This window comes from Pezoporus wallicus, unplaced genomic scaffold (genome assembly GCF_028554395.1).
Source record: "Pezoporus wallicus isolate ANWC-B61680 ecotype Strahan unplaced genomic scaffold, APGP_CSIRO_Pwel_v1 contig_8218, whole genome shotgun sequence".
Taxonomy (NCBI): Eukaryota; Metazoa; Chordata; class Aves; order Psittaciformes; family Psittacidae; genus Pezoporus; species Pezoporus wallicus.
Window position 1 is genome coordinate 384,380 of NW_026636063.1, and position 24,168 is coordinate 408,547.

Genomic DNA, 24,168 nt, shown 5'->3' on the forward strand with positions numbered 1-24,168 from the left:
TACGGTTTGAGCCACTTTTACCTCATCCCCTACTGTCCTGCACACAGTGCCAGCAAGTACATTACAGTGAGAAATGATAAATTACTGTGCACTTGTGATGCTAATGCATCAAGAGTAAAAAAACCTGCATGCTACATGGAGCTTCATGCATTAAGAGTGTCATGCAAAGATAGAGCTATGCAAAAAATCATTTGTAACTTCTGAAATGGCCGTTTGATCATTTACTTCAATTCATCTCTGAGAACTAATTGAACCTGAAGGTTAAAATTTACGCTATTATGGCTTTCCATCTGTGAATTGGAACTAAGTTCTAAAGAAGGTGTGTGAGCGCTTAAAGCTACCTGTGTTTTTTAAAGTTTTAATGAGCTAATTGATCAGGAAAGTTACAGTTATTGCAGCTTCTTAAAGCATTTTTCAAACCTAAATATTTTGCTTGTGTTGATGACAATTACAGTATGCATTCCTACAGGGCATCGCTCAATTTTTAGATTGGAGCATGTGTAGATGTATTAATGCTGATACCATCTAATCAGTGTTTGTCACCAAAACTATTCAAATATTTTAATCTGGTTTGTTTCAGAGGTATAATGAAACTTTTCTTGAATAACACCTCTGCAGGTATAAAGGAAGAATTGAAAATTTTGTGTATTTTTTCTTGCATTTGTGAAATACTGTACTGATATTCCAGAGAAGAGCGAAACATGGAAGTTGGTGAAACCCAATGTGTGCATATTGTCTAATTTCTTTCCCCCACGCTGCATCAAGGGCTGGATTTTGTTTTACCTTCACATACTCAGTCCACCTTAAATTTTTTTTTATTTTTTTACAATGTCTGTGTGTTCCAGTCTTGAAATATGAAGAAACAGATTTATGGCGGCTGCTGGGCACAACAAATTAAGTTGACAGTGATGTATGAGAGCATAATAGCATGATGATCCCTCTGTAGCGCGACTGGACGCCTCCTGCTTCATTTGGCTCTTGTTAGGATCTGTTAGGCAGCTAAATAATGAAATTCTGCTGACTGATTTCTGATTTCTCTTTTCTTTCTCTTTTCACCTTTTTATGAAACTTGCATTTCCCAGACCAGCAAACTGCCCTTAAAGGATTCTTTCACTTACGATGACTACAGGTTGGTCTGTTGTTTAATTCCTTTTTATTATTTTCCCCCCTTTTTATACATAGTGAACTGTGGGGCCCTGGAAATGCTTCTGTGGTGGGAAAGCCCCATTGTTACTGAAATGTTAAATGTAGGATTTGATACTGATGCACTTTCTTAATGAAGAAGAAAATAAAATAAATACGCAGATTTTAATTGTTACAAAGGAATAGCCATTATGAGCACTTAATTTAGCTAACTGGCGCACGTAGCCTGAGATTAGTACGGTAATTTGTTGTTTTTGAAGAAAATAGTTCTGCTGACATTGCAGGTGATTTGGGTTAAATCTTTTTTAAAATTATGTTTTTATTTTTATAAAAAGGCTTTACCAGCACATATTAGTAAAAATTAACATTTACAGTGGCTATTGAACAGGAAGAGCTGGAGAACTGCAGTTGTACATTTGAAGCGTGTCACTTGGAGGTGCTATAGGGAGTGACTAGATAAAAGTAAGAATAATTAAGATAATGAGAGCTTTAATTCTGTTAAGTAATTAAAGTAGCATGAATAAAAGGCATTCACGAGGTCTTACAGGGACTTTTTAAGCCTAGTTGTGCTTCTGGGTAAGTCTGTGAAAGTGGGGTTTCCAAAGCATGCCCCCTTCCCTGATAGGGTCACTGAGGAACAAACAGACTTACATGCGAAGTGTTCTAAAATTCTGCAGATAAATTACAACAATTAAAAAGAAACATATTACTGTTATGTTTTAAACAGTGTTTTTATATCAAAATTATCCACAATCTTAGCTTGCTTTTTAGAAATTGAGTAGGTTTCAATTTGACAGTACCTTTCTGAGCAATCTGTAATCCTGTCTAATTCTGTATAGCAAATACTTGGAGTCTATGGAAGTTAAAATTATTTTGACTTTCTCTTGATGGTTTTTTGTTTTTTTTTGTATGCTTTTATTTTTTCTCCTTAAAAAGCCTGTAACAAATATATGTATTAAAGCCAAAAGCAAATATTTTTTTCCCCTTTGGCATTTAATATTACTTTTTGCCTGAAATAAAACCCAGATTTTAGAAAATACTGAAACATTAAGATACTCTGGAGATTCTTACATTTGAATAGGTAGCTGGCATTCTGTTTGCTTAACCTGGCTTAGAAGGGGATTGAATGATGTCTCTGTGCTCTAAACTATGTTATACTTCAATCATTCTTACCTGGATATCTGTTTGCAGTATTGGGGTGTTTTATTTTCATAGAATCATAGAATCGTTAGGGTTGGAAAGGACCTTAAGATCATCTAGTTCCAACCCCCCTGCCATGGGCAGGGACACCTTACGCTAAATCATATCACCCAAGGCCTCGCCCAACCTGGCCTTGAACACCACCAGGGATGGAGCATTCACAACCTCCCTGGGCAACCCATTCCAGTGCCTCACCACCCTCTTTATTCTGTTAACGAAAAAAATTTAGCAACACTGATCTAAGCTAAAAGTTTGCAAACTGAAGAGAAGTGCTTACCGAAATACCATGTATGTATCAGATGATGACACTGGTTTCCAGTTCAGGCAGTCCATAAGCTGTTTAGGGACCAAGGGTAAGAATACATTCTGGCTCTTAAGGAGTCTGCGTATTGATGAGAGTTATTGCTGCCAAGCAGTAGCTGTGAGCTGCTCTGAAGCCTGCAGAAATAGCTGACCCCAGATTTAGGATGCGTGGTGAGAGTTGTGTGTGCAGTGAAGGGTCAGGGAAGCAGAAGGAGACACAGTAGTGGGCACTGGTTGAGGTAGCAGAAGGTGTGAAGGTTCTGTTGCAAAGAGTGCAAGAGAGGGGTGAGATTGAAATCATGGTTTAGGAATTGGTCTATGTGCATGTCTTGGAAACCTTAGGAGCTGCTCCTTCTGTGAGTGTATTGCCTTCTACTGTTACTATAGTCAGCGTGATCTTTAAGAAAACTAAATTTGGAAACTTGCAGCCTAAACGATTGCTTCAGGTTGCACTACAGTCAATCAATCATATTTTAATGTTTTGAGCATTGACCATCTAATGTTTTTAACTTTTGTAGATGGGCAGTTTCCTCTGTTATGACACGACAGAACCAGATTCCAACCGAAGATGGTTCCAGAGTTACGTTGGCTCTAATACCTTTATGGGACATGTGTAATCATACTAATGGACTGGTAAGGATTTCTTCAGTGTAGCTGAAAAGCTTTAGGGCTTAAGTATTAAGCCTTTCAACTGCTGTAGAACAGTTTAATAACACTTTTCATTATGCTTCTTAACACAGGTGTTTTATCTTCCCAAGTGACCCTAAAAAAATAATATCTGAAGGAAAGGTTTGTCAGTTCCTTAAATGTTTTACATTGGCTTTTCAGGGAGAACTTTCTTCATCTAGAGAAAACTTTAGAAGTGGTTGGGTACTTAGAGTTGTGCCTCATAATGAGTTTTACTCCTGTTTCCAGGCCAAAAATGATTTACAATACTGGACAGATCTGTTCTGAGAATAGGAAAGCAGACAGTAATGGAGGCTGCCTCTTGTAGCTACCACTAGGGAAAGTGGTTAGAAATTTGCAACTGAGAAATACTGTCTGCTCTCCTAACCATGCCCAAAGAGCCTTGTTATGGAGACAGCAACAAGAACAAAGCCTACTTCAACAAGAACAGAACATCTCTCACTACATCAAAGAAACAAAATGCAAAAATACAACTTTAGGGCATATTAAACATTTAAAAGGTGACATGTATATAGAAAGCCAGACCTGTTGACATTTTGGCTTTTGTCAGCTAGTTCAGAGCATGAGGTCCTGATTTCATCAACAGGCTAGTTAATGTTGAAGTGAGGAAATGGAAAGCTGTAAGAGGATGCTTTATCAATGATATTTAGGCAATCTCATATATACTTCAAAGTTCATACCCTCCAATTGTGTTTCTGGTAGATAGTATTATTTATTGTAAACAATGAATACAACCATACTATTCAAGTAATGTGGCTCTATTGGATGAGAATTGACCTGAGTGTTTGTACAGCAGCATGTTAGTATTGTTGGTATAAGAAAAACCTGGTTTAAATGAACAAATTGTAAAGCAAGTTGTTTCTCACTTGACATTTAGGTGATTTATAATTACGACTGTACCAAATACAGCACTTAAGGCTAGGCTACAAAGTTGCAAGTGTTCTGCTTTTTTTGTTTATATGTTTTCCTTATTAAAAGCTGATTACATGTTGTTCTTTAAAAGTGATTCTTGTCTTTCACTATTTGTTATGCAATCTCATAACTTTGATTTAGCAATAAAGCTTGAATGAGAGTTTTCAATATAAAGAAAATTCAGGAAATTAAAAATAAAATTCAGAAATGTATGTTTTTGTAATAGAAGTCTTAGCTGCAAGCATCAGTACTTCCTGTACCCTTTTCCTCTGGGCATCTCTTTCAGATGCTTTTGCAGAGACTTGTCTATATTCATTAGACAACTTTTAATGAGTGCCTTCAAAGTTGGGATTAGAGGAAAGAGGAAGAGAATTAAGGTTCTGGGAGGGAAAAAAATTAAGTAGTCTATATTAAAAGAGCAGCTTATTATGTTGTTTTAATCATTCAAACTTCTATTTAAATTGATAAAGTAATTTTTATTTTTATTATGCTCTTTAACAGTGGGTTTGATATGGAGCCAGCTTCTGGAGGCAAACCTGCTAATGCAGTAGTATGTCAGAATTGGAAGCACTTTTTTATGCTGAAGTATATCCTAAAGGGTGGGGGAGGGACTGAGCACTAAGTATTTTGTATGTATATACAAACTTAAGTCATTTGTTTCATATTTCTACAGAAAATAGTTTAAATGTCTATCCAACCTAAATCTATAAACAACCGTAATATGGATAAGGGGTTAAGAAAAGCTACTAAACCTATTATTGTTGTGTGTTGGTTACCTTCTGCTATTAGAGATAGGGGGAAAAACTGCTAAGATAACTAAGCTGTTCAGACAACTGTAAGCTGTCTGTATTATGGTTTATATTATTGTAGAGTGAGATGAGGGTGGGTTCTGCTCTAAGCATAGTGCATTCCTTGAAAATACATGAAGGCAATTGTTCTTCATTGCAAGAAATTAGGAAACAAAAGATGGTGTAGTATGTGCCCATCTAGTCTATTCCAAATGTAGTGCTGAAATACTTCTCAAGTCAATCAGCTACTGTATATCCCTGTTCTTGCTTTATCCCACAGGGCCCCTTTCCGTGGGGTAGATAATAAAATGCTCTTTGGGTTTTAACTGGAGCTAGGTCTGTCCAGCTTTTTTGTGCTTCTGACACTATTAATTAGATCAACCTGGCTCTAACAACTATATCAAAATGGCTGTCTTCATGCATTTCGCATTGTTATTCTTTAGTGGGATTGTATTTTGACAGTCAGAGGTTGATTACCAGTTCTGACAGAGCTTTGAATAAGCTACATTTTGCCCATTGGGCTGGGTCCATCCTTAATCACTGACCAAGCAGACTACTGCATGCTTTATACACAACTTGAAATTCATGTATCAGTCTGCTTCAGAAATAAAACCAAAGGGATGCAATTTGTCAGCTATCATGTGGGAAGAGAAGTAAACACCCTGTTAATTCTCTTACATGGCTACTATTAAAAGAAAGAGGAAATAAGAGTCTAGCACTCCATTATGTTTTATAGAAAAGCCTTTCAGAAACACTGCTGTTTATAGGGTTTTTTTTGTGTGTGTGGTGTTTTTATACTTGCATTTATGGAAAAAAAAAAAAGTCAAAAAAATGAGCAGTGTTCTAGTGAAGTATGCTTCAACTGACAGAATCTTTCTCTTAACTTACTGGAATTATCCCAGAAAGCCTCCTTTTCCATAGGCATTTCAGGAGACCGGAATACAGGCTTTTCACATTCAGAAGTATTTCATTGGGTTTACACACTAAGAAAATTTTAGTCTATATTGTGTGGTTCTCATGTTCTCTTCTGATCTCAATACACCACAAACCCATAGTAGACCTGTGGTGGTGGATCCTCAGGCGGAGCAGTGCTGCAAGCCTCCACAGGGCCGGGCTGCCCATGCCTGGAGCTTCTGTCTTGGATTGGCTGCACCAGGGACAAGTTCCCTATGCTCACTTTGTGAAAGCACCGTTGTGGCTGACAAGTGCGTACTTGATGATGCAAGCAGCCAAAACTATTATTGTGTAAACCATCAACCAAGCTTTCAGAATAATTTATGGAGTTCTGTATTTGGACAAACTGCAACCAAGAGGAGAATCTGGGTATACTGCTACTTCTGTCAGTCAGCTTACAAAAAAGTGTGTTTTCACTTATGAAGGCTGAGAGAGAATCTTCGGCTTCTTCTTGTTGTTGTTTTTTTTTTTTTTTTCCCCCAGGCCAAGAGCATATTTTTCTATAACTTAGCTCTGTCAGGACTGAATTCAGGATACCTACCATAAAAGTTGCTTCCTGATCATTCAGCAGCTTATGTTCCATCCTGTGGCTCAACCTGTGCTGGCATCTAATATTACTCAAGAAGATGCTGTTTGTCACTTTATAAAAGTATTGCATTTTTAGGATAGCTTTACTTGTTAGTGTAAGGACCCCTTTACAATTTTGTAATCTTTTTTTGGGGAAGTACAGGTTTGTTAAGAAAGTTTATCCTTTTCCATTGCCTGCTACCATAAAAAAAAAAAAAATCTTTTAGCATTTCAAGAGTATTGCTTAACTTTTAGATAAAGGGATTATTTGCAAGTAAATTATAATTCTCTGAAGACTCTATCCCCTAAAGATCCACAGTTATCTAATCCTTTTTCATTGAGATCAGAAATGTGTTGGTAGTTGAAGGATAAAGCACAGCATATAGTGCTGTCATTGCTTTGCTCCCTTGGGCCTCATGGGAGTGACTGAAAGCTCCAGAACTTTATAACAATCTGCTGGCTTTAGCATGGGACTGCCTGTGGTCTATGGAGGGTAGTTTTCTCAGAGCCTTCTGTTCACTTCAGGTAAGTTATTTCCTCCATTGGATTTCTTTAATGCAGAGATTTTTTTTTTAAAGAGATTGCTCAGGAATCATAAAACAATCACTACCAGCTATGCTATCTTGTGCAGAGAAAGAAATAGATGCAATTTCTATTGTTAATATCTGCTTCCAATAGGACGTTTTGTCATTGGTGGGAGAGATAAATATAAAATGCTGAAGGTGCTTTTGTTCCTCTCTCCTTGGATAGATCACCACAGGCTACAATTTAGAAGATGACCGGTGTGAATGTGTAGCACTTCAAGATTTCAAGGCTGGAGAACAGGTAGTGTGAGCAGTTATCTACATCGTTGTTCTTCAGTTAAGTTTTGTGGGCACTTGGTAATTCCATACAGCATTTTAATAGCAGAGTGGTTGTGGATTAAGCCCTGCTACTTTACAGTGTTATTATGGTGAGTTAATTTTGTGGGAACATGCTACCAAACTAAGTGCACATTTTTCAAAATAAATATTTTCTGTCACTTGGTAGACCCCATCTTCAGAGGAGTTTTGATTCCTCGTATTTTACAGAAGTAGTTGAAATATTTAATCACTGGTAAATGGACATACATAGGCACTGAGTTTGGTATTCTGGATGAGGTTAATAAAAGGCCATATCAAAACGACCAAAGGTAAATATATTTTAGATTTGGGACATGACTTTGAATGCAGATTGTAGAGTCTTTCTTAACATTGTTGGTTTGTTTGTTAGTCTTCATTTAACAAGAGGTTAAATGGAGTATGGTGGCCAGTCATTTACCCATGTTGTCATTCCTATACTTTGTGAAAATGAGAAAGGACCTAAAAATGTACTTACTGCCTTTGACACAGACATGCATGTGCATTCCCCTTCATCCTGAAGCAGAAAGTACTAAGGGAGAGTCTTGCAAAGATGCATGAAACAGTTCAGAAGCCAGTATTTTGTTCAAAGCTGCTAAGAAACAAAAATGAGTGTTAAAACTAGTGATGGATTGAAGACAGTGGTTCCAGGAGTATAGGAAATCTCCAGTAGGAGGGTTCCTGTGCTGTGTCAGCAGCCAGCCTAAACGCACAAGTGTAGTAGCACTCAGTTTTTCCTACTCATTGTGCAACTGCAGCCAGCATGGCCAGAAAAAGACTTCGTAAAACATCCTGAAATGTTTTGTAACTCAGTCTCCGAGTTACTACCTTTGGAGTATTATTTTGCCAGCCTTACGCTTTATAGCCTTTTGATTTTTCTTATGTATTGTTACTTTCTTTCTTTAACAAAAATGTGTCTGAAATTTTATTTTTAAGTATGTCTTTCCAGAGGTACGTTTATCCTCATTGCTATGCTGAGTTTTACAGTGATTGTATATTTTTTGTGTTGTGCTTAGAATTTGTTATGGCAGTCAGATATTTGCTGTTTTTTCCAATACTGGTATGATGAGTTAAAAGGGGTCCACAGTTTTTCCACAAGTGATCCAATTTATAATTTTCCACAGCTGGCAGTGGATAGTCACATAGCTGTTCTGGCTGCTCTCTCCAGTTCAGTTATAGAGGCTTCTTCTATTTTGCTTTTATTTTAGTAGTTTCATTTTGTCTGTTTTTTTTTTTATATTTCTGCGCAAACTTTAACTGTTATTGACATCATTAAGGCACTTTAATTATATAATGTGTCAGTCTTTTAGTGCACTATGCAGATGTTATTTCTTACAGTTTCAGCAGGAAGAGGGTATGATCCCTGCTTTTACTACAGGAAATAGTCCACAGAATCTGTCCAGCACTGGCCTTGAATACAGCAACTTTCTCGTACCATTTAATTGTCTTTTTTGTAAAACAGTCTTAAAGTGTAAGAGCATACTGTATAATCTGCGCATGATATGTGACTTTTATTTTAATATGAGATGTATCACCGTAGCTTTAAAACTGGAGATGGTTAGCAACTCTTTCCTTAACCACTGCCTTAACATAACGAGGCAGGTCACTTGTTCATTATAGGAGTGTGTTACAGTACAATGTTTACTATAATTTAGTGTCAAGTGTAAGCATTTATTGCTTAGGATAAATAGTTCTAATCTGAAATTGAAAACAAAGAAAATAAATGCTGTTGTCACTGCTGAACCCATAAGAGGACACTGTGCCTTTCTCTCTAGCTAGAGAAGAGTAGAAGCTTACAGGTATCCAGAGCATTGCTGTACCCTAAGGTTAAGAAGGGAGTCCTGTGACTGTTGAAACTTTTTCTGATCGACAGTTTCATTATTAAACAAAAGGGGACAACATCCTCTTGATGCTGGAGAAGACAAGTGCTACTCTGACCTCTTGCCCGTGTACTTCATACAGCCTAGCCCCAAATTAAACACTTCTTGGTTATATTTAGGAACTTCTATAATGTGAATTAAGTAACCTATATCCTTTAGATGACGAGTTCAGAGTATAACACAAAAATAAATACTGGCTGAACACAGACAGTGGTATGTACGTACGACATACTGTGGTATATCTGTGCCTTAAGGTAACATCAAAACAAAAGCAAAGTTGATTCATCAGCAGTGTAGGTTACTCTTTTGGGTGGACATATGGACAGGAAAATTACCCCAGAAACACCATTTCTTTTCATGGGCCTTCCTTGTCTCAGATTTTTTAGCCTTTAAAAGGCATAAGATCATTGAATGCTTATTTCCATATAGGGGTATTTTATGAGAAAACAAAGCATAAAATACCATATAAAAATGGTATTTTATAGGGGTATTTTATGAGAAAACAAAGCATTTTTATTTTGAAGTATAGAGTAAGAACCTCTTCTTTCAAAGTCTCTCAGTTACATAGGTATGTTTACATCTACCTCTAAAGTATATTGTCACACTATATACAGCATTTGAATGGATACCGGAAAACAAAGCCTGTTTCTTTCTATAACCAAATATATCTTGTACTCAGACTAGTAACTCTTTTAGGAAATAACTTTCTAATTATGTCAGTTTTGTGAGCTGTCTTAAGCTTTTTTTCCTGTCCCTTCAACTTCTCTTTTCATCCTTCTAGATTTACATTTTTTATGGCACTCGGTCAAACGCTGAATTTGTGATCCACAGTGGTTTTTTCTTTGATAATAATTCACATGACAGAGTGAAAATAAAGCTTGGCGTGAGTAAAAGTGACAGGCTGTACGCTATGAAGGCAGAGGTCTTAGCTCGTGCTGGTATCCCAACGTAAGTAAAACACAATGCCATGGGTTTTTAAAACATTTCCAAAGTACATAGTGTCCAGTAGAGCACATATAAAGCTGTTCTATGATAGTTTTCTTCAGTGTAATATTTCTCCTGTTTGTATAGCAAATTATAGTTATTGTAATAACATTTACAGAAGTTCTCTGAGCTATATTATCATCTAATTTGGACAGTATATAAAGGAAAAAGCCTTTGCTTTAATAACCATTTGAACAAAAACAGAGTAAGGATTAATTTAAAGCAATCTGTGGGTTTTCTTTCTTTCCTGTCCCTTGCAGACATACTATGATGCTCAGTATGCGAACCACAGTATTTTCCTTTAGTCTTTTCAGTCTAGAGGGTACTGTTAGGAGCAGCAGACGTGAAACATTGCATTTTCATGAATTTATTACAAAAGCTGTATAAAAATAATTGTAAGTGTAAAATTGTAGACATAATTGTTCTTTTCAGACACAGGTTAGGAAAGCTTTTTTCCAGTTAGAACTAGTATTACGGAATTTTTTAAAAGTTACTTTTGTAACAGTCCATTTGTTATATACTTGTAAAGTCTTTTATGTTGAAATGAGTTCAAAGGTATGACAATTGATCTTACATTTACTGTTGTGTTTGTTTCTTTTATTAGTTCTAGTGTTTTTGCCTTGCACTCCACTGAGCCTCCAATCTCTGCCCAGCTTTTGGCTTTTCTTCGAGTGTTTTGTATGAGCGAAGGTAAGATGTTTCATAAAGATACCCAAACCAAATGTTAGTAAGGTTATGTTTGGAGGTTATTTGTTTTTTTGTTATTGGCTTTGTGGTGTTTGGGTTTGTTTTTTTTTTATAATGCAAGAATGTGATAGACATTTGTATAAAACTTTAAGCTGGAAGACTGGAGAAGTTGCGGAGTTGAGGTTAAAAAGGGATCTATAAACCAATGAGAAACTCAGTCTTTTGCCATGTTTCCTGCAGGAATATTTCAGTTGCATAGGCTGACATAAGCTATTCTGTAACTCCTAAAGCATGAGCTGATTATTTTTTTTTTTATGGTTTGTTTGGCATTTTTTTAATCTCCCAGCCTGTTGTGAATGAGTGGGCTTTGGAGCTTGATCTTACAGTTCTTAGGTTTAACAATGATTCACAGAACAAGATTATGTGAGACTTGGGGGTTTATATGCTTAAAATCATAGCATATTAGCCATCACTGCTAGAGTCACTTAGGTATGGTATTGGAATGTTCTGTACTGTAGGAGAAATATGAAAGAGACATGTCAAAGATGAGTATTTTAAGTATTTTTGTTAATTCATAATCTAAAACTAAGTTATATATTTGCAAACTCTTTTCATAGTGTTTCTCTTATGTTAGTAGCTTGGGGAGGAATATATGTACAATTAATAAATATTCACCTAATTTATGCATGTGAAACTTCTGGTTAAAAGTTAGTAATAGCTGCTTGCTGGTTAGATGCAGTTTTGGAGGTTATAGATGTGACAGTGTTTCATGCCAGTGAATTTCCTTGCAGTTAGGGATGCTGTGCACATGATGTGGATCTTAATACCAGTAGGAATACTGAATTTGTTAGATTTTACATGTGCTCTATTTGCTGTCTTTAACAGAAACAACCTAACTTATTTAGTGTTATGCCTTCACTGCATCCTATCACCCATCTTTTAGAACATAGTAAGTAAGAAACTGGAATAGGATAGTTCAGTTGCAAAGGACCTACATCAATCATCTAGTCCAACTGCCTGACCACTTCAGGGCAGTAAATTCAAGTAAAGGAAGTTTTAGGATGCTGGTGAGGGGTGAATTTTGGCTCAGAGGACAAAATGTAGCTAGTGGACAGTTTAATAGCATCTCTCTGATGTGAATAAGCAGAGCACAATCATGCGTCTTAAATACTGTAAAAGAAAACTGTTGAGAAACTACATGCAAGTGGTCTGTGAGGTTTGTGATAGCTGCTTTGCAGGAGTGAAATTCGGTAATTAAAAGATTAATGGAATTTGTGTAATGTCAAGGAGCTGCTAAGCATTTTCTGCTCTGTGTGAAGTTTATTTGACGGATGTCTTTTCTGACCAACTGTGGGGAGTTTCTGCTGCTGGAAAAGATTACCAAAACAATAGGGGGAAAAAAAATCCATTGCTATTTGCACACTCTGGCCGGTTCCTTTTATTATCAAAGTTCACTGAACTCTTTCAAGAATTGCTCTCTTGGCTTATCAAACATTATACAAGACACAGTCTTGCTGTTAGAGAGTTATGCTGTGTTTCAGAGGCTATGATACATAAAGTATCTTTATTTCCATATGGAGCAGAAAGTCAGTCCATTTTCTACTAACTTCAAGACTTCCAGTTGTCTCTTCAAAGAGAACCCTAGAAATAACCAGCATCTCTGATAATTCTTACTTGAGGAGAGGTGTTTTTTTCTGTTAGCTGCTCAAAGATATACTATTAAAAATAAAGCTTTCTGCAGTTTGTCAACTGACGAATGATGAGATTATTTTTTAACAGATTGGTTTTATGCTTATTGCAGAAGAGCTGAAGGAACACTTGATAGGCGAGCATGCCATTGACAAAATCTTCACTCTGGGGAACTCTGAGTTTCCCATTAGCTGGGACAATGAAGTTAAACTTTGGACATTCCTAGAAGCCAGAGCATCCCTTCTCTTGAAAACCTATAAAACAACTGTGGAGGTAAAAATGTCATTATCATTACATGTAATTTAAATGTCTGAAATGTTCTGTGTTATGATTGTAGGAAAAGATATTTTGTCCCCCATCTTGTCTTTACAAACTTCAATCTGAATGTTAGCACATAATTCATTCTGTACTTTTTAAACTGTAGAAGCAGATTTGCATTATCTAAGGAAAATCAAATCAGATTGCAAAAAGGAAAATTTTCTTAATGTAATTTTGTTAATGTATTTTTTTTCTTTGATTCTCCAAATAGAGGCTTTTTCTCTGCAAGTAAAATGGGGAATCAGTTTCAACTTGTCGTCTACTAGTTAGGCTGCAGTTCTCGAGACTGCAAAGAAATGTTCTACTATTGCAAGCATATAAGTAAACCTAGATGTTTCATATATTTGTGAAGTATCCCAACTTTGCTTGTTACGTGTGCTGGTCTGTGTGGAGATATTTGGGGCTGCTTTATAAATTCTTGACAAATGTCACTGGGACTGCACGCAGACCCCCTCATTCATACATATATCCATTGGCTCAGCCTGAAGAACTTAGTGTTACTTACTGTTAACTCAAAGAAAAGTTGAGGATTTTTTTTTTATTGTGTTGCTTCTTATTAACAGTCTTGCTTTTTCTTTTCTAACAGGATGATAGGTGCTTCTTGGAGACCCATGACCTTACTACACATGCGATAATGGCCATCAAATTGCGCTTAGGTGAAAAAGAGATCTTGGAGAAAGCAGTGAAAAGTGCAGCTGCTAGCCGAGAGTATTATACCAGACAAATGACAGAAGGAGCTCCGCTTCCTAAATATGAAGAGAGCAATATTGCCTTGTTGGAGAACACTGTGGCAGACTCTAGACTCCCTGTTGTGTTGAGAAACCTAGAAGATGTGGAAGAGCAAGAGGACTTAAAGATTGATGAAGCTATTAATGCTGAAGTCACAGAGAATGGGTTTGTAAATGGTGAAAACTCTTTATTTAATGGGACCAAATCAGGAAGCAAAAACCTAAATAAAGAGAAAAGCAACAGAGAGACTGAAGATGCCAAAGAATCTTCTTCAGAAAGTACTGATGAGGTTAAAGAATAGTCCTAACCTTTTACTTTCTTGTGAAATTAAATTAGCTGAAGTTTATGAACAGTGCATTTATGTTGATGTGTTTCTTTGTTAACATTTCTCTTTCTGCAGAGAAAAAATGGTTTTGCTGCTTTATATAAAAATGAATTTTTAAGTTATTTAAAAGATTTAGCATCCCTTTTTAACTAAGATTGCCATCTTGCTTTCAGGCAGAAACTGGGGAAAGAGGTGCCTTCGGAAGATTTTGCAGCCTTTTGTTGAACCAAATGTATTTTCTTCCTGGGGAAGAATTAAGCTCTTCTATCTGCTGTGCTTTTGTTGTTCTGTCACTCTGACTACCGAAATTAAAAGCTTGCTCTGCCTCCTGCCAAGAAAAGCAGAAGGCAGGACTGACTCGGTATTCAGCTTGAAGGTGGGAAAGCAGTACAGCAGAAAGCTGGATAAGAGAATCAGAAACTTGGGAGACTGGAGGAAAACCTGTTTAAAATCAGGTGTGCCAGTCCAGAGAAAGGTAAGGTGGCAACCTTATGATTGGTAGTTTTAAATGTTGATGAGAATCCAAATTGTATACACTTAAAGCGATCTCTGAAGATTTCAGTTTACTTTGTCTCTTGTTTACTGTATAAAAATATCTCATCTTTCTTCTTCAGTCAGAGTTAGGCTGCTACAATACAACATTCACCAACTTTTAAAGGCTGACTTCTTTTTATTTCCAGGTGGTACTTTTTATTTACAAGTTTGGCAGTTGCTACTGGAGAGTTTGAAAGCAGATAGGCCAAGCCACGGCTTTAAACTGTAATGTTCAAAGTCAGGTCGCTTCCCAGCTGCTTCAGGTTTTCACAGCTAGCTAGAGATTTTCAAAGCTACACTTTTGACTAAAGCATTACTAAAAGGAAAATACAATTAATATTCCTATCTGTTACTCCTTCCTTTCTCTGTTGTTGGATGTAACATTGAATGTGACATGGTTACCTGATCTTACTCAACTTATCTTTCGGTTAAGATATTAATTGATGCTCTTTTCTTGAAGGAAGTGACAGGCAGGCTAATACATTTTTGGCCCAAGTCCAGACCACAGCCAAGTCTGCAGTATGCTTTGCCATTTAGATTGCATCTCCATCTGATGCACATTTCTTGGAATACCTTCACAAGTTAAGGAGGTCTACTGTCTCGAGGAGTTTTGGTCACCCTTGTACTATATTTTGATTTCTAGATGGAAACAACGCAATCATAGCACAGTGAAATACCAGAACAAGGGTAATTCCAAGGCTTGACTTTGAAATTACCTGGGTACTGGGAGAGAGGAAGGCGGAATATTTTTATTTTGTGGGTGAATGGAGAGGGCTATAAAGTGATTTAATTCTCTTCTCAATATTAAGGACTTTGTCTTTTACCTTTGTGTCCTTAAGTTCAAGATAATGCATAGAATGGACAAGCTTGGACAGTTGTTTAAAGCTGTTGAAATTGTTAAGGTTGATGTTGCAACCTGCTTATCCAAGATCAGTTGCAGTAAAATGTCTCTTGGCATATTCATGGTTTTATTAGATTTTGCTTCTTTGATACTGCAACTTGGAAATGTGTTTTTGCATAAATCTTTGGTGCAATACACATGATAAGTAGTGACTTTTGGGTTGTCATAGCAGTTTTGGTGTTCAGCTAGTATCAGTGTGGGGAAAATAGGAAGAAAAACTAGTTTTTTAAAGAATATTTCACTAAGAAGAATGGCACATTGCCATTGCACCTTGGATATTGCTTCACCACTAACAAGATGCTGGACCTGTATTTTTGTAACTGTATGCTGCCTTTGGTAGAATGTTATGAATTATTGTCTTGACAGTTTAAATGTCATACAAAAGTCATTACATTAAGGTTTTTATTAGGACCAATATTCCATTTCTGTTTCTGCCACTTACATTGCACAACATTGTACTAGATACTATGATGCAATTCTGAAACTAATCTTCCCTGAAAACTGTAACTGTAATTCAGAATTTAGATGCTTTGATTCAACCTGATACACTGTATTTTGTTCCAGTATTTGCTGATATCTATGGCTTAGCAAAGCCTGTGGTCACCACAGGACAGAATGTGTGAGTTTTCTCGAATAAAATATAGTTCTACCATGTCTACTGTAGTGAGTGTATTCCACAAACAAAACTCCTACCAGCTACCACTATATCTTTTGGGGTCTGTGGGAGAGGAGTAACTGTCCAGGTACATACAAAGATTCAAGGAGAAATAGCTGGGGGGAAAGAAAAAAGAGTGATTCTAATAAACAGAAAAGGAAAGTGGTCTGTTAAGCGCATGGTCAAATTCTTACTCTTCATCTGTTACTGTTATTTAGAAAAATATGTTGCACACAATAATAACAGTAATCTAATTTTGCAATTTGCATTTTTCCTCCATGCATGTAATGGTTTCTCAGAAGCACTAACCTAAAACTTAAGCTTTTGAAAACTGAGGTGGAAACAAAAAAAATTGGCACTGATGAGCCCTTATTACCATCTGTCATGAAAACAGACCTTTCAAAGCATTTTAAAGTTAACTTTCTTCATAATGTTTGGTTAAGAGACTGTTCACACTAATCCCAGGCTAAATGCCAAATCTTGCTTCTGTTTAGCTAGCTATCTGAAGTATTCCTGTAAGAAAGACATCACTTGGATTTCTTGGACTGTTCTTCAGAAACAAAATGGGGGGGAACCCTTTTGAATTTTACATGAACCTACCTACTGATGAATTATTTCCCTAACAACCCATAACTCCTTTAGCTCTGTCCTGCAAGATGATGGCCATGCAGCCCTGTTGATAAAGTCAATTATACAAAATGGAGCAACAACCTCCACTCTGAAAAAATGCTTTTAAAGTACGTAAATGCAACTTTAGCGCAAGTGCTGTAGCAAAGAAGAGCTGAGAGCCTTTTGGCTCTGGGGGTAAGATGGTTTAGAATCTTGGCTAAAATAAGTTGTGTTTTATTGGATATAAGAAGGAAATTCTTTCCTGTGAGGGTGGTGAGGCACTGGAATGGGTTGCCCAGGGAGGTTGTGAATGCTCCATCCCTGGCAGTGTTCAAGGCGAGGTTGGACGAGGCCTTGGGTGATATGATTTAGTGTGAGGTGTCCCTGCCCATGGCAGGGGGGTTGGAACTAGATGATCTTAAGGTTCTTTCCAACCATAACTATTCTATGATTCTGTGTCGGTTAAAATAAGTATTCCTTCATTTGGATGTCATGAAAAGGCAGTATAAACAGAAAATCTATGCAGCTCAACAGTAGCTGCATTCTTGAGCCTAATTTGCCTTTAGAGAGGACTGATCATGATGGAGTCATGGAACTTCCATGTTTCAAAGGTACACTGGAAGACTTAGGTTTGGCAAGCTATTGTTCACATGTTGCTCACATGTTTAGAAACAGTATGTACTATCTGCTGCTGCCACTTCTATCACTCTTACTTTATTGAAAGGCATAGAATCATAGGATCATAGAATAGTTAGGGTTGGAAAGGATCTTAAGAGCATGTGAAGTAATTATGAAACATAATTAGAAGTGCTTCAGTCTGACACAATAAAGGTGCTCCTAAAATCTGGTTTTTTTCTGATGGTATGGACTGAAAGCCAGTCCTTGCTATTTCTCACAATCTGTGCCAGACGGGAGTGGTCAGAAAAAAACATTGCTCTTTCAAATTTATCTGGTGAAGCAGCATCCATTTCTTTTTCTCTAGAAGCTTTTTAACTGATCCTTGAAGTCAGATATGACCCATGGCTTTCACATAATTACCATCTATATTTAATAGTTTCTAACATGCTTCCTTCTGAGTGCACTGCTTGCTATATGAACTACAGCATGGAAATTGGTGACTCATGGTTAGAAGAGCTTCCTTTGCCTTTCTCGGGTTCTACATCTACTTCCTGACAAATGCCACAAGTTTGGAAACTCTGAGGAGGCTTTTTCAGTAAAAATACAAAAAAAAAAAAAATCATACTAAAAAAAAAAGCCACAAATGGTCCTGGGTTCCTTGGGGTTTGTGTCTCCTTATGTCCAGTGGTGTGTTCAGTGTATTTCGAAACTGAATGAAAGACTGCTGTAGAGTTAGTGTACATGACATGAACTTGAGCTTCAGTAACGTAAATGAAATCTATACTTTATTTGGTGAAATTTTATACTTTATTTGGTGAAATTTCACCAAATGCCAAAGCACGCACCCTGCAGTACCAAGCAGAAACCAGAACACCCCCTTTTTAACATTTTTTGGTAGCCTTTTGCTGAATATGGATTGCTCTAGTACTTATACTCCTGGGTTACCAGTTAACAGGCTTTGAAATATGTTTGAATAAACTGTTTTGTGTGGCAGTATACATTGGGTGGTATATGGTGCTCATGTATTTCTAACATGATTTTTGCCTATTGTTAGTCTCAAAGAGTTATATTTTCAGTGTGCGTAGACATCAAACTTTACTTGCAAATTAAATAATATCTTTTTTTATCCACATTGGTAGCAGCATGAACTGAACCTAGCAGTTTACATAAGCAATCAAGTTGGTCGTCAGTGTTTGCATTGCCTAGAAAGTGTTGTACAGTCTGTACTGAAGGAGTTGGAAACCAAAAAGCATTTGACTTTTGCCTTTGTCTCTCCTGCTAGGAAGCCATACCAGCTGGAGCCAGTGCTGTTTTCATCATGAAAGTATTAAGCTAGATAGGGGAGAAAAGCAAGGAGGTGTCTTTCCTTAAGTGGAAAATAAAAGCTGGACAAGTGAACACTACGTAACTTGTCTCGGATGCAGGTATTGCTATGCTAAAGAATAAGAAATGTAGGAATAATTTCAGTGTGTGTTCAAAAAGAGTATCTCCAATTTGTACTGTATAATTCCTGTGGATTTTTAATCTCACAATTAGATAAGTGCTTCACTTTCCCTAGGAACAGGTGAAAACATTCATTACAAACTGTTGTAATGAGTTAAACTTGTCAGTGAGGAACAGATAGATATAAGTGGCTGCTTACCTTGTCAGCACAGTTCTGAGGGCAGACTGAGTGCAGTCTGGGTTGGAGTTGCTGTTGCCCATTAACTTGCTCCTTTGCCATTTTGGAAGAACTACTCAGCACTCAGAGGTAAGGAGAGGCTTCATGAATCCCCCATGGAAAGGTTGTACAGACCCACAGAGAGCACTATGAAAAGAGAAGGTAGGATTGTACTCCAGACCCTCACCTGAAACATAGTATGTCTTGATTTAGCGACCTTTGTAATATTTTTGTATGTAGAAATTATTATATAAAATTGATGAAGCATGGAAGAGGCTTTTGAGTCCGAGTCTTCCATCTTACCTTTACAAGTTGGATAAATTAGGCAATCATTTTCCAATTAAATCCAATTCAGACATGGTAAAACAGGTAATGCAGACCACCACAACCTGTGTCTTTCAGCAGCTTAACGTGAATAGGAGTGAAACAGATCTGTAGCTCTTTGAGACTTGACTTTGCTTCTTCAGAAGCGTGTTTAAAATCTGCATGAGGATAGAGTATAAAATCTTGCATGTGTGAGCAATGCTGATTTCCTAACTGAATCACTATTACTTATGCACAGATTTAGACACCATTAGCTTTTTATTTATATTAAGCATATTTTGTTCTTGAAATAGAGGCTAGCTTGACAGCCCTGAGCCCACAAGTCATTTGTCCTTTGAATAGAATCAACAGGGGCAAGAAGCAAGTTTTCCTGCAGCATCCCACACATGGCAAGACTGACAGTAGCTTAATGCTAACCTAGTCCTTGTTTCACTTACAGATGTTACTGGCCAGGTAGCCTCTTGCTCTGTGTCAGGCTGGTGCCACCTGCCCTTTCCCTAGATGCACTTGCTATCCATAGGAGAAATACTGGCTGTCCTCCTGGCTAATTTATCAGTGTTTGACACAGTGAGTGGAGGCTTTGTGTTGTGCTGCTGACTCAGATCTGTGCAAATGGAGTTTGGGGTTGGGTTTTTTTAAGCTTTCTTCTTGTGAATGCTGTTTGATTTAAATATTCTGCAGTTTGTTTCACATTTACAGAAGTTGTCTGTTTCTCCCGTCAGGCTGAAATTTGGGAACCGTGTGGGTGTCCTTCATCCAGTAATTGCTTTATGGTATGGGTAAAGGCAAATTTGTTTCCCTGTACTTGTTCACCATCTTCACTGTTGTTAATAATTCAGCCCTGGCTCCTAATTTCAGCACTAATAAGTGGGGTGGTATACAGATCTACGGTCCAAGAATAATGTGCTTAAAATTGAATGTCCATACACAACAGGCATGTGCCATCAGCCTCCTATGAACTACAAAGGAATTTATAGATTTACTTGAATATGCACTAGAAAGCCCTGTTGCCTTGCAGCAATTAATTCAAGTGATTGGATGCTAGGAATGGTTTGTTATAATTTCTCACAGGTAGTAATTTATTAGGGTGGGTGTTTCTTTTGGCATATGTCAAGAAGGTCAGAGTTTATACTTTTTTGGACATTAACCTAGTCTTCTGAAACTCTGAAGTTCCTCTTTTTGGTCATTAATTTCATACATGCTGAGATTGTGACAATTAACCCACTTAATAAAGGTCAAGTTTCAATTTTTTCCAATTTCTGGAACACTTAACTTTATTCCTTCTTGAAAATGGGCAGATACAGAATGATAAATAGTTATTAAATGAGAACGAAGATGTAGTTCTGCTGTCAAGATACTACTGAGCAGTTAGTAACAAAAGGACCAGAACTGCAATGGAATTGAAATGAAAGGAATAGCCTTAAACAGACTACAGGAAAATGAAATAAAAAGGTATAGATCACAGTAAGCTGTTTAAAATCATTTCCACTAGCATCCTTGTTAACTTATTCTACCTTAGCTTCTAATTATGCAAATCCATAATTTGTCCCTTTTAATTATTTTCAGGTACATATATGGTTTTTTTTTTTCTACAGCTCTAAAACAGAATCTAACCACAGCTGAAAGGCATAAGCAAGCAAAGTGAATAAGGAAATGATGGTGATGTTTTCACATGGCCAAAGCCTAGCTGTACTGTATTTTAATAATACCTGGATTTCAATGGGCTACAAGATTAGATAAAAATAAACTCCTGGTTCTATGTAGTTGCATCACTTCCTAATGGATACATTTCTAGGTTGGTTCTGCCACTTCAAAATTAGAACTGAAGAATGCTGTCATTTTTGAAACCTCTGAAAAGTATCTATCAAAAAGCATATTTAGTAATTTCAAATTGTATCATCCATTGAAGAAGTGTTTGCAGATGAATCAGACGTAGTAATTTTCTATGTTAATAAAAACATTGAACTTCTAGTATTATGCCAGTGCCAAGTGACTTTTGGACACCTATTCTTCGTGTACATTTTTCAGTAGTTTTTAGGTATCAACTAAGATAGTGAATCCTGGAGCATTACTGCAGCAGTTTTATAGGTTGATGCTGAACACTATAACGTAGGAATAATAACCAAATCTTACAAATTATAATAATATAGATTGAAAAGAATAGTGTTTCCTGTAAAATTTTGTCATGAAGTAATGCAAGTACTATTACTCAAACCTTAGACAGGGAGGTATCATTGTCACAAATTCTCAGTCCTGTTCCATGGAAGCTGCAGCTTCTGACCAGGCTCACTTCAAGTACAGATGTACAAAGTGTGTGGCAGTATTAACACAGGCACCAGTATAATTACACAACATTTATATTCTAATATTCTCACTCAAGATTAGATTAAATTATTTCCCCCCATAAAAAAGTGTGGCTTTTGAGTTTAAAACACTGAAATACAGTTTGGCATTGGTGTGGCTTATTTTTCATGGGAAAGGTTTAGCTTTTGCTTTAAAAACTTGCATTGTCCCCAGAGGCTTTTACACACACACACACACACACACACACACACACTCTTGAGGTACTCTCTGCCCCTTCTCCCTTTGAGAGGAGTTATTAACCTGTGCTTATGCTGTCTAAATGCTCACCAGTTAGGAGTAATACTTGTGGGACAGATGATTTATAGCCACTTGATTCAAAAGATTTTCAGCTAAAGCTAAATAATAATTTCAAATGATCAAATATCATCTGCCACAAGAAGCAAATACACGGCACAACGATAGTTACCAAGCTTACTCTCAGCAAAGTATGTTAATCTTTTCCTCAATTTTACTTTTGGGAGTAGTAATACTGTCTGACAGAACAGTTCACTCATCTTAAGCTGAGTTTCAAGATGCAGCAGCATTTTTCCATAGTGAAATGAGGTTCAACAGGTAGAACTTCAGCCTAAAAATAACGTGCAGTGTTGAGATGGACCTCATGATTTTGCACAAGAAATTAGCTAGCCTTTTCCTCTTCTTTCTCTTTATTAAGAAAGCTATTTTTGTTGTCCATACTGGGCAACTGTATAAAAATAGGCAAGTTTTATATCTTGGCAGGATTAAATGAGAAGTATGTATGTCTTTTTTCATATCCTTGAATATCAAAACAAGACAAGCCTATTTAGGAACTAGAATTTTATTGCTTAACATATATTTGCATCATGCAGAGAAGGCATTCACTTTCATGGCACGTTTTCTCCCAATGGTTTCCAAATGCCTCGCAGCTCTCACAAAGCTGAATTTCTGCAGTACTTTTCTGAGATGAAGGAGCATTATTATGTTTTCTGACATGAAGAAGGGGCTACAATAGGGTGGCAGAGCCTGAATCTGTGGCCCTGGTCATGAGAAATGGTTTTGTTAAACGTTTTCAGGATCAAGTGAAATAGTTTTGTGAACAAACAATAAGATTGTTTCTAGAAAGAGAAAAAGATGTGCCTGCTATTTGTTTAGCAAATGCTTGCTAAAATAAGCAGTTCATCTTTAGGGATAGAAGATCATTAAGCATTGGGGGTTTTTTCTCCCTAGCCGTGGACTGGGGGGAGAAAGGAATGTTGCAACAGTAGTGCTAAGCCTCCCACAAGAGAATACATAATGGTACAGTCTGATCAGCCTATTTCTGAAAAGATATAAAAAGTAAAATACAGACAACAAAAGCCAAAGTGGAGCTTCTGCATGAAAGAGCCTCTGAAGACTTTAAGGTAACGAGTGGTTGTGATACAGATACACAAAGTAACAAAACGCGGTGTAGGGGAAAGCATAGTTCATTGATTTGGTGACAAAAGTGTTCTCTCTCAAATGTGTTGGTCTAAACTGCACAAATATGCAGGAAAGTGTGAGATTTAGCATGTCTTCCTCATGCAGAAAACTTCTCAAAACGTTGGATCTGTCAAAACATCCTATTTTGATGTTTCAGGGCTGATTTGTTAAAGGAACAAAACATGAGCAGTGACGCAGTCTCTTTGCACTTCCCTACACGTTACTTAAGTACTTAAATTACTTAAATGTCAAGTATTAAGAGTTTCACAGAATTATAGACAGGTTTGGATTGGAAGGGACCTTAAAGATCATCTAGTTCCAGCCCCCTGCCTCTTGTTGGTCATCTTCAAATCTGAGAAAATTATGGAAAGCTCAAAGAACGCTGAGTCCCATGATGACAGTCACCAGCCAGTTAGTGCCCTGCTTTAGGGACAGACCTTTACAATCTCATGCATGCTTATGCAGAAAATCCATGTGCAGACAGCAGCTCATGGTTAGCCACAAGGGCCAGAAGAAAAACATGCCTCTTTGTTCACAAAAGCAACTTAACGTTTAAAATCTCTGATTTAGGCTTGAAATGACCTTTTAAAAAGACCCTTTTCAAAGACCCTTTTAAAAAACTTCAACCCATTTCTTTGAAATACTGAAGTAAAAGATTCAAAATTATCAGTATCTTAATAGTTTTTTACCCTCTGCTGCAAATGGTCAGGAATGAGTTTTATTGCAAATTGAAGAACAAACTAGGATCTGAATAGGAAAATTTCTTTCAGGTACAGCCCTAGACTCATTCATAGAATCATAGAATAGTTAGGGTTGGAAAGGACCTTAAGATCATCTAGTTCCAACCCCCCTGCCATGGGCAGGGACACCTCACACTAAACCATTACCACTTTCTCAGCCTGTCTTCATACAGGAGGTGCTTCAGTGCCCTGGTTGTCCTCATGGCCCTCCTCTGGACTTGTTCCAACAGTTCCATGTCCCTTCTATGTTGAGGACACCAGAACTGCACACAGTGCTCCAGGTGAGGTCTCACAAGTGCAGAG

The 24,168-nt window shown here is 37.1% G+C and overlaps 1 protein-coding gene across 2 annotated transcripts in view; it reads left to right on the forward strand.

Moving 5' to 3' along the window:
- SETD3 (SET domain containing 3, actin N3(tau)-histidine methyltransferase) overlaps positions 1-16,133 on the forward strand; it is a 60,462-nt gene extending 44,329 nt beyond the window's left edge. The window contains exons 7-13 of one of the 2 annotated variants that reach the window (XM_057398976.1): positions 1,083-1,129; positions 3,165-3,279; positions 7,305-7,379; positions 10,094-10,260; positions 10,901-10,986; positions 12,785-12,945; positions 13,577-16,133. In XM_057398976.1, coding sequence (XP_057254959.1) covers positions 1,083-1,129; positions 3,165-3,279; positions 7,305-7,379; positions 10,094-10,260; positions 10,901-10,986; positions 12,785-12,945; positions 13,577-14,020 — 1,095 coding nt within the window. In that variant the 3' untranslated portion in view covers positions 14,021-16,133. The remainder of the gene's footprint in view (positions 1-1,082; positions 1,130-3,164; positions 3,280-7,304; positions 7,380-10,093; positions 10,261-10,900; positions 10,987-12,784; positions 12,946-13,576) is intronic. The other variant, XM_057398977.1, reaches the window with a different exon arrangement.
- Positions 16,134-24,168: the final 8,035 nt, after the last annotated feature.